This window comes from Poromitra crassiceps (assembly GCF_964638095.1).
Source record: "Poromitra crassiceps genome assembly, chromosome: 19".
Classification (NCBI taxonomy): Eukaryota; Metazoa; Chordata; class Actinopteri; order Beryciformes; family Melamphaidae; genus Poromitra; species Poromitra crassiceps.
Window position 1 is genome coordinate 3,066,465 of NC_139646.1, and position 10,877 is coordinate 3,077,341.

General features: G+C 51.5%; 1 protein-coding gene across 1 annotated transcript; it reads left to right on the top strand.

Annotated features, from left to right (window-relative positions):
• Positions 1-7,041: 7,041 nt before the first annotated feature.
• Positions 7,042-9,100, top strand: LOC310793468 (kelch-like protein 10; the record flags this gene model as incomplete). Its single annotated transcript, XM_083655274.1, has 3 exons — positions 7,042-8,011; positions 8,288-8,464; positions 8,769-9,100. 3 exons carry the CDS (start codon positions 7,042-7,044, stop codon positions 9,098-9,100), a joined length of 1,479 nt encoding a protein of 492 aa, XP_083511400.1.
• Positions 9,101-10,877: the final 1,777 nt, after the last annotated feature.

The following is a 10,877-nucleotide window of genomic DNA, read 5'->3' on the forward strand; positions in this document are numbered from 1 at the left end:
TGCGCCTCACTCGTCATCTCCATCGTCTCCAGCTACTTCGCCGGCCTAAGCAAGTGGAAGTTGGCCACCAAGTACGGGCTCAGCAAAAGCGTGACCGACGGCAAGAGCACCCTGATCGTCTTGGTCTGCCTGGGGATAGGCAACGTGGAGCTCATCATGGCCGTGGTGGCAGGCTGCATGGAGCTACTGTACCGGCCCCTGGTCAACTCTCTCACCAGGTGGCACAGCATGGAGTACTCCATTGCCATCATCAACATTGTGGTTGTGTTTGCCCACGTCTGGGGCTCACTTGTGATCGTCAGAAGCGTACTGGGGCTCAAGAACGACCTGGACGATGATACCGAGTTAGCCGCTGGGACCTACTGCGCGCAAAACCCAACTCATCAGCCGTACACTAACTCCAACTACGCCGGCTATTGTGCCACCAACTCGTCCTCGACCTACCGCCCCGAGTCATCCGTATTCCAACGGCAGCACTAGGACCACGGCGAAGCGGGAAACGGGCGGCATGCAGTCCATGTACAGCCCCCGGATCGCCTGTGCGCGCTATCCCAGAATACCGAGAGGTGCAACGTGGCCTGTCTCTCTCTGTGTGTATGTGTGTGTGATGCTTGTGTACCGTCAGGTGTCTAGCTGTCAACTGTTTTTTTTTCTTTTTTGGATTAGTGTTGGCCTTTGTCTTTCATTTTCTGTACTGTATCCTAATGTCAATAAACATCACACAACACCTTGTCCCCGGTTTCTGAGCGTTTTCTTTTATTGATCACTTTACACGACATTGAAATGAAAAACAGACAAGAGTCTACGTCTATCAGCAATCTACAGGAAATTATAAAAAGTCCGTCCTCTGACAGATATATGTCATCCTCTAACAAATCTGTGCGGCTCCGAAGAAAAATGCTATCCTCTGACAGAAATGGCTTCCACTGTCAAATCTGTGTGCATTTTGTCAGAGACACACCAAACCCATATTGCTAATGCAGCACAGAATTGCCAGAGGAGACCGAGGTCTACCGGAAGCATTAGTGAACACATACATGTAGTACAGAATGTGACGGCTGTGTGATGATTGTATAAATGTGACCTAACACCATATAACTGAATACAAGGACACACTCAAATAAAGAACAGAAATGGATTTATGTATTATTATTTATTTTCCTTTATCATTATTGATTTATTTGATTTTACTTAGTTAGGGTTAACTCCATCTCGAACAGCGTACGGCGATGAAGTGGAGGTACTTGCTCACTCTCCTCCTTGTGTTTCTTCCCGGGAGTCATCTCCCCCTCCATCGGCCCGCTGTCTGTTCTGGATCTCGAAGCCTTCGCTGAGGCGGCTGAGGAACTCAAATCTGTTCAGTCCAGAAATGCGCAATAAATATGTGTCTGTTTCAGAACTGGGGGTTGACAATTTCCCTCCATCTTCCGCTGCTCCGTCTCCTCCTCCTTCTGCCTCTTGTGCGTCCAGCAGGTCAAAGCCTTTGTTGATATGTGTCAGTGCCTGAAATCTGTCCTGTCCGCGGACGTGTAATAGATATGTGTCAGGACTGGGGGTTGAACATTTCCTTCCATCTTCTCCTGCTCCGTCTCCTCCTCCTTCTGCCCCCTGTGCGGCAATGGCATCAAGGGCTTCTCCTGCTCCGTTTCCTCCTCCTTCTGCCCCCTGTGCGGCCATGGCATCAAGGGCTTTGTTGATACGGCTCAGTCTCATGTAGGTGTCGTGTCCGCGAACATGCAGGTCAAAGACCAGAGGCTCTACTGATGTAAAGCTCTGCATGTTCAACGTTAGCCGGAAGGAATCTTCGATCTGCCCCACCAGGCAAAAGGGCTGTAGTTAGGCAGGACCTTCAAAAACACCTTATATAGCTGCTCCCTCTTAGTCACAGGGGCCCGGATGCGTCCGGGCATGTCTCACTCTGCTTCTTCGTCAGAGGGGCACAGAACTGTTGTTCTTGTATATGGTGCTGTAACAAGCACTCATTTCTCTGACAAAAATGAGATCCTGTGACAAGTGCTCATCTCTATGACAAGAATCCAAACCTCTCGCAAAAAAATATATCTCTGTTTATATATATTGCTATACATGTACAACCTGGTGTAACGCTTCTCTCTGTCATGACCTGTGAAACGTGTGAAGAATAAAATAAAAAAACACATACTCTGATAATTCTTGTAGAACATAGTTTTTATTTGTGCCATTGGTCAGTTGCACACTCTGGTCCTGGCTCACTGTTTTCATTCCTGCTGTGGCACGAGCGTGATGTCCGTTGTGTACTTGTGAATCCTCGACCCCGGCAGTGTTAGCCTGTGCTACCCAACCAACCTTTTTCGCATCAGTCTTGGTCAGAATCTATCCCGTTGTTTTGAGACAGCTCCGGGTACATCTGCTGCCTAGGTCTCTGGCCATACAGATGCCACGGTACACTTGCCGGTCGTTCAGTGGCACGCTGGGTCACATTGCACGCGTTCTCATCCGGCCCAGTGCGCTCGGTCTGCTGAGTCTGCTGGTGCGGATAGAAGTGGTTCTGGGTCTGAAAGCGGCCTCCTCCGTTTTCCTCGTTATATTGCCGGTGCTCCGAGACTGGATGAGGCTGAACTATCACAGGTGGAGCTGAGGGATTTGGAGAGCTGGACGAAGTCTGCAGCCAGCTCTGGGGTATATCTTTCATGGTGCCACGCACCACATCGGGCCTGCTGCTGCACAGCTTGGTGGTGATGGACCGCCCGCGGGTCGTCTTGCGTGACATGCAGTAGCGGAACAACAGGAAAATGTAGTAGCGGTTCAGCTTCCGCGGGTCCTCAGCGATAACTTGGGGAATGTTCAGGTTCACCTCGTTCATGGCCTTGCACTGCATCCAGTGGAGGTTATCGAGATCGGCCTTGGGCACTGTGCCAGAGTCCTTCTCCCACATGTTCCGCAGGAGGTCAAGCTCTGACTGCTCGATGCTGACGTTGAGCGTCTGCAGCTGCAGGCCGGAGGCAGGAGCCCCGGCCATGATGAGGATCTCGAACAGCTCTGGAGATGCATCGTCGGACAGCACCAGCTCCTCACGTATCACGCTCACCATTATTTACCCCTCCGTCTGAGGATCAGGCTTCCGCAGCAGGCGGGCAGTAAATAGTCGTTGCGTTGTCCATAACTTGCCTCGTTATTGTTCCCTTCTTGACCTTTCTGGCCAATAGGGCGCTGACAGACTGTAGCCTCAGCACTGGGATCACCGAGCTGACATAAAGCTCTTTTGCCCTAATTAGGACCTACACAGGCTGAGTTCATGAGCTGTGAAATAAACAGACTCCAAATGCATGCAGCCTTGTGTGTGTGTGTGTGTGTGTGTGTGTGTACGGCAGAGGGACTACCATAGGCTCAGACAAAGGTATAGCAACACACAGCAAAACTTTTCTGATCTGTTCAGCCTAATGTATGAAAGTACAACAAAGAATGCAACTTGACTGGTAGATTTACAACATTTATTCTATTGTATGTAACTATTACCACACAACGTTTATTATAAACACAACCAACATAAAAACCAAATAAACTACAACAACAAATCTTCAGTCTTCCTCCGACTCACAGCTTTCTCTCTCTGGCCTCTCCTCCTTCTGAATCCCAGTGTTCCTTGAAGGCCTCGAGTACCATGTCCCTCAGTTCCTGGGGATAGATGAGAATCCTTCTCCTCTAAAATACAGAGAAAACTACACAATGTAAGGACCCGGCAGTGCGTAACATCAATGATGTATACACGAATAGAGAATATCACAAATTAATCGAATTGTTCTGGACAAGCACCTGAAGGTTGAGGGGGCGACGCACAGGCCTTGCCGCTTGCTGCAGGTACCTCAGTGGCAGGGCGGCGCGCTCCGTACTCGAGGCACGTGCGAGTGGCATAGGACTCTGCGACCGATGGGGGGGCCACATACCACTTGGAAGATGTGCCTACACCATGACACATGGCGACGCACACCCGATCCCGCTGCTCTTTGCTGAGCTCACGCTCGGCCTGGTACAAAAGAGTGAGTGTTGAAGATGCCGTCAAATCATACCCTGAGAGGGGAAGCCGAGTCCATATGACAGAATTTATATCTATCAATCTGCCAAACTCACCATCGTTGCGATAGAGGCGCGGATGACGTTGATCGTCACACCACTTATTTTAATCGAGTTGAACACCGTCCCCACCATCTCCCCCAGTTTGGCCATAACTCCCCCGGCCGAGTTAAAGAAGAAGGTAGCCTGGGACTGGTAGCCCGGGAGCGTGTGGCGGATGGTGGCGAACCTCCGGAACCAGGTGTACTCCTCAAGCGTGAGGACAATTCCTGCTTGGCCAAAGGTGCCGGCCGTCTTATGCTCTGCCACCTGGAGTCGTAGACGAAAATGTAGTAGTGTGTTCCAGCCAAAGCCGAATACAGATACAGGAATACACAAAGCGATATGTACAAAACATCTCATGCTTGGTAAAGGTTACCATTACGTACATTGATGACGTACACGTCCTCGTCCTGCTGTGGGTTTTCCACCTGAAGGGGGGTCAAATGTGTGAGCACCCCTTTCCGATGGCCGCTTAGGGAGAATACATACCCCGCCAGCCACCCGACAAAGCGCTTGAGGGCTTCCACGCTGCCTGGGCTTTTCAGCAGTTTCTCTGATACATCGATTTAAAGAGACAGTTATTTCACCCAATATTTCGTATAATGGCTGTGGATCTAGTCGTACGGTCTAGGATATTTCACACTTACCCAGGCAATTGGGGATTCTGCATTTTGCCACTCTGCGGAATTCTTCCAACTGGGCCCTGCTCAGGAGAAACTCTGTAAAGTATTAAATTGCAAAGTCAGATAATTCACATACAAAAAAAAGAAAGAAAGATAAGAAAATTTCATACAAAATGTTGTACTCACTGGCCTTCTCCAAAGCTTTTCGCTGACGATGTCCCAGCAGCTCAGCCTCGAGAGCATCCTGCTCCTTCTTGAGGACTTCCAAAAGGGAGCTAAAGCGGCGAGATCCCAACCTCACCTGAGGATAATAGATAATCCAAAACAAAAAATACATAAAATGCAATTAACAATGTCTGTATGGGTGTCTAAGTAGCTTTGGAAATTGTAAAGTGTTACATTATTACATTGCTGAAAAGTAATCCACTCAACACTGCTACTCATACCCCGTTGAAGGCCTGACTATGCACATAAATCAGGAAAGTCCGCACATGGTACACTCGGGTCTTGATAGTAGGTATTGCAAACTGTGATCGCAGGTCTTTGAGCCACCTAAAACAATATATATATAAGTAGAACTAATGCTCTGGTAATTGACACAGGTAGCAACAACAATCACACCATGGTGTGTGTGTGTGTGTGTCTGCGACAAAAAAAGAAGAAAAATATAACTTACATTTGAAGTTTCCCTGGCTCATCAATATAAGTAAGGGACACATTCAGCCCGCTGTCGCCACTTCCCATGGCCCTGATGAACTCCATTACATGCTTGACCCCCTGCTTGCAGTTCTCTTTTTTTTTCTTTGAGGCATTGGAGTGTAGGCGACTGCTCAGCCAGCGATCGGTGAGGTCCCCTATAAGCAGTAAACAAACACAATAATTGTCAGGCAAATGTAAAGGTGATACAGTCATTATAAAGGTTTGTGCTGAGCGACAAACCGATTGTCATCCTTGCCCGTCGCCCCTCCAGAGCCCTGGGCGGCAGAACCGCTGGTTGGTCGCGCCGCCGGTCTCTTCCCTGAAGGCTGTCAGAGTCTGATTCATCTCGCCTCGGTCTCTTCTTTGCATTTTTTGGGTCCTTGGCGCCCCAGCTGCCACTGGCGACGGCGTCCGCCAATTTACACTCTAAGTCAACCACTAACTTTTTTAGCTCCTTGACCTCATGCCTCGTTGACTTATCCTCTCCCTTCTTTTCTTGCAATTCTTTCAGGCGCTGCCGGATTTCTCCATTTTTCTCTTTAGCCAGTACCTCTTTCCTCTCTTCCTCCTTTAAACGTAGAACATAAAGGGTTTGAAGCTGGAATCGTTATGGTTAAGTTCCAAAATGACCGGTGGTAACTAGAGAAATCTAAAGGTGATGTTAAGAAAGGTGTACAATCATACCCCAAAATCGATGTGCTCAACAGCGAGGTGTATGTCCAGCCTTTTCTTATACTCCCCGGCACACTTTCCTTGGTGGCAGGGCAGTGGTCCAGCGTACCTCAACACAAATCAGTTTTCAATATATGTTCAGCATAATACAGGAATTAAAGAAGCTCTGCCTAGTGCGGTAAAAACATTTTTTTTACTTACCTCCCGTGGTCAAGGGCAAGATAGAGTTTGCGCTCTTCCTTATCAAATATATGGTGGACTTTCATGAGGTGTTCAGGCAGGTTGACCAGCTTGTAGTAGCAAATGGGGCACAATCGAAGTGGCGGCATCTTTCAGGCCTTCAGTTTTTGCGAATATCTGTGCACAAACGCAGACACATTACAATTACAATGAACATAATACTTCTGGCATTCGTAGGAAACAATTGGTAAAGAAAATGTACTTCTAAAAGAAAAAGTAGGTAGCATTTTCGAGCTGGAATCCTATCAATAAAACACTTACAGATTACGCTTCTCCAAGACATGTACAAGACAAGACTCCAAGACACTGGTATTTTATAGCCACCACAGGGAGCATCCTGTCAGAGCGAGACAGAGTTGTCAGAGGATGGTGTTTCTGTCAGGAGATATCTTTGTTAGAGGACAGCCTCTGAAAAACGCCCCTCTTACAAAATCCTCTCCTCCGACAAAAAACTCTTCTCTGACAAAACGCCCGTCGCACAAAATCCTCTCCTCCTCTCCTCTAGAATGGTACAGGTTTTAAGCCCAGTTTTCTGCTCCAGATAGTCTTGTAAAACTAACACCCCCCTGCCCGAAGTATCACTTTCTGTCTTTTCCCTTCTGGTGTGAGGACCTCCAGAAGTCAGATTTTCCCATCAAAGGAGAAAAAAAAACGCATACTCTGATCATATCGAATATTGTTTTTTATTTTTGTCATTGGAACCCCGGTAGTCGCAATGCCGCCTTCGGGCTATTGGCGGATCAGAGTGGACGGCACGGAATTCGACGTCCGCAAGGCCGTCCTCTGCGGCTGCAGCCCATACTTCCGCGCTGTCTTCGCCCACGGTTGGACGTCGCAGGACGACGTCTACGAGATGGACGGCCCCGTGTCGACGAACGCGATGCGTCTCCTCCTAGACTCCGCCGACGCAGGCTCCGTCCCGGTGACCGAGAACAATGCGGAGGAGCTGTTGATAGCGGCGGATTACCTCGGCTTCGCCGGGGTGAAACGCTCCTGCTGCGAGTTCCTGGAGGCGCGGCTCCACCCGGGGAACTGCGTCGGCATCTTTACCTTGGCAGACCTATACCACTGTCCGGACCTGAGGAACGAGGCCTTTCTCTTTATCCTGCTGCGCTTTGAGCAGATCGCCGCGTACTCCGAAGAGTTCCTGGGACTCTCTCTCGAGCGGTTGACGGACATCCTCGGACGGGACGATCTGAACGTGGGGCGGGAGAGCGCCGCGTTCGAGGCCGCGCTCCGCTGGATCGCCCACGCGCCCGAGGAGCGCGAAGGTCACATATCCGCGCTACTGCCCAAGATCCGCCTGGCCCTAATGGCCACGGACTACTTCGTCGACCGGGTGAAGAACCACGGTCTGGTGAAGGACGACGCAGAGTGTGAGGCGATCGTCGCCGAGGCCGAGAGGGTCATGCGTGATGTAAACGCCCAGATTCGGCCGCGCCAGCCACATGCCGTCCTGTTGGCCGTCACTCGAATCAGGTTTGGCGACGGTACAACTTCGAGGATTCGGCTATACGATCCACGTGACAAGTTCTGGGCCAATGTACCAAACAGTGAACTTCGGCCTATGCAAAATTACAGCGCCGCCGCTTTCCTAAATGGCGCTGTCTACTGTGTTGGCGGCTACATGAGCGATGAGAGAGGTTCGTTCTGCATTAACACCAGCGTGCGGAAGTTTGACCTCGGTACCCGTACTTGGCACGATGTGGCAGCCATGCATCATCCTCGCCCAGGGGGGCACAGCTTGGCAGTACTGAATGGCAGTATCTATGCCATGGGAGGCAAGGTAGGAAAGGTACAAACCGAGCAGGATGGGTTCGAGAGAGGCATCGTGCACGACAGTGTCGAACGCTATGATCCTGAGACCGACAAGTGGACTCTGCTCCAACCTATGAACGGGAAGAGGATGCACGCCAGCGCCACAGTACTGAACAACAAAGTCTACATCTGCGGTGGTGTAGTATATCGTCGTGTGACGGAGTATGAGCACTCTTATGAGACACATGAGGTCCTGGACACGGCCGAGTGCTACGACCCAGACACCGACCGGTGGACGAAGATCGCCCGCATGAGCGTCGAGCGTTCCCACTTGGGCGTCATTGCCTACAGACAGCGCATCTACGCAGTGGGCGGCCATGGTTTGGCCGGACGACTGCGCAGCGCCGAGGCCTACGACCCGCTAACCCAGAGGTGGAGCGCCGTGCCCGACATGCCGGAACCACGCACCAACTTCGGCATCGGGGTGGTGGACGACCAGTTGTTTGTATGCGGAGGATCACCCGACAGCTCCAAGGTGGAGAGCTACAAATGGAGTACCAACAAGTGGCACGAAGCCTGCGGGATGGGGGAGGATTGCATTTCAATCAGCTGCTGTGTGGCAAGCGGACTGTCCGACATGGCCGAGTACTCCGTGCCCCGCTACACCACGGCGCGTCTACGCAGTGGCCGGCAGTTATATCGGAACTAGACTGCACAGCGCCGAGGCCTACGGGCCGCTAACCGACACGTGGAGCGCCGCGCCCGACATGCCTCGTCCGCGCAGCAGCTTCGGCATCGAGGTGGTGGACGACCAGTTGTTCGTATGCGGAGGATCCCCCAACAGCTCCAAAGTGGAGCGCTGCGACTGGAGCACCAATGAGTGGCACGAAGCGTGCGGGACCGGGATGAGAGGCATTAGGATCAGCTGCTGTGTGGCACACGGACTGTCCGACATGGCAGAGTACTCACAACCTGGTCTAAAGCTTCTCTCTGTCATGACCTGTGAAACAGTGTGAAGAATAAATTAAAAACGCATACTCTGATCATTCTTGTAGAATATTGTTTTTTATTTGTATCATTGGAACCCTACAACTGCTGTACATAGCGTCAACTCCATGCTCATCACAGAGGTCTATATTTGTCTCTATTTCTTTTCTATGATTTACTCTAGGGGTTTGCTCTGCCCCACCGGTTATTCTCTCTTCATATATTTGTATTTATACCAGAACCCCAGAATGCCAGCACCAATAGCCATCAGCATTAAAACTAAAATGTGACACTGTGTTCTTTGTATTCTTTATTTTCGCAGGTGCAGAAAACACACATACACAGAAAATCAAAATCTGGTTCACGAGGCCCAGGGCCCTATGTAGAATTTCAGTAAATCAACAACATATATCAGGTAACAGAAGTGTCACTCCCACTATTTGTCCTGGAGTGTCTCAACCTTGACGGTGTCTTCAAGCATCTCAGCATCAGCGCTCCCCAAGGCCGCCACGGACGTCTTTGCCTTGGTTAAGTGCTTCGCATACATCATGTAGTGGCCGTAGTCCCTCGCGGCCAAACCAAACCCGTGTTCGTCAATGTCGCGCCAGAGCAGCTCGGTCAGCCAGTTTTCGGGCCACGGGACGTATGAGGGGTGGCACACCTTGACGACGTTCATGGCATTGTAGGTGGTAGCACCGCGTTCGCCCTTGGTGGCAAAGGCGCTGTCGATCAGCATGGTGTCCTGCCCCAGGCAATCCATCATGCACAGGTCGAGCGCGAATGGGCGGCGCTGCAGTGCACGCACGGCGACCGTCATCCTGCACAGATCCTCCTGGTCTGCAGAGGGGGCGTGTGACACTCCTGGCCTGCCACGAAAGTTGCTCAGCATGACCTTGACGCTGTCAGCCTCGCTGACCAGCCTAAACACCTCGCGAAGGATCAGCTCCAGGCCCCGGCACACCGCCGCAACGCTCAGGCCGTTTTCCTCAGCCAGATGGAAGAGATTCTCCGGGGCCGCCAGCCGCACATCGGGCCCGTTGGCGAGGTCGAGCCGGAGGTGGCGGCCAGGCTGCTGCGGGTCGTCGAAGTTGAGTAGTGCGAAGTAGTGGTATACGTCAGCCAAGCGGTCTGGTTTGAAGGTGAACAGCAGGTTCTGGAGAAGTTTGCGCGGCTCCATTCCGCTTGTCTTGCACGACAGCGGTTTGCGGTACTCGGGCACCTTGTCGAAGATGGCCACGCGTACCTTCGCGGTGCGATTTCTGTAGCTCGCCTCGAACTTGGTCGCTTCGTCCTTGCCCGCCTGAACCAAGGGCGTTGACTTCAGGCCCGCCGGCAGGTAGAGCTGGTGGCGGAACACACCCGTGGGTAGCCGAAGGTGATCCGGTGTGCAGATGCGCTGACTGTACAGGTACAATCTCTCCAAGACGGCCCGCGTAATCCAGCCGAAATAAGACCCGGACCAGTCCTCAACGTACTGCGTGATCGCCCTGGCCGTAACGTTGTCCCTTAAACGTATAAACAAGTCGCCCCTGTGGACCTGGCAGGTCTGCCGGTTGATCAGCCACAACAGCAGGTAGACCTTGCTCAGCGAGACTTCGTTCATCTCAGCCAGGACATCGTGCCAGATGAACACGTCCGTCTGCTTCTTCGGTGCAGAGCGGGACGTAAGCGGGAGCTCCACTGGTATGGTGCGATCGGCGAGCGCTTCCATCTCAGACCTAAGGTCCTTGAACTCAGTGGAGTTAGGTTCAATGAAGCTGGTCACTCCCTTGACCAGCTGCTCCCAGGCATCTGCTTTGTTGCCAG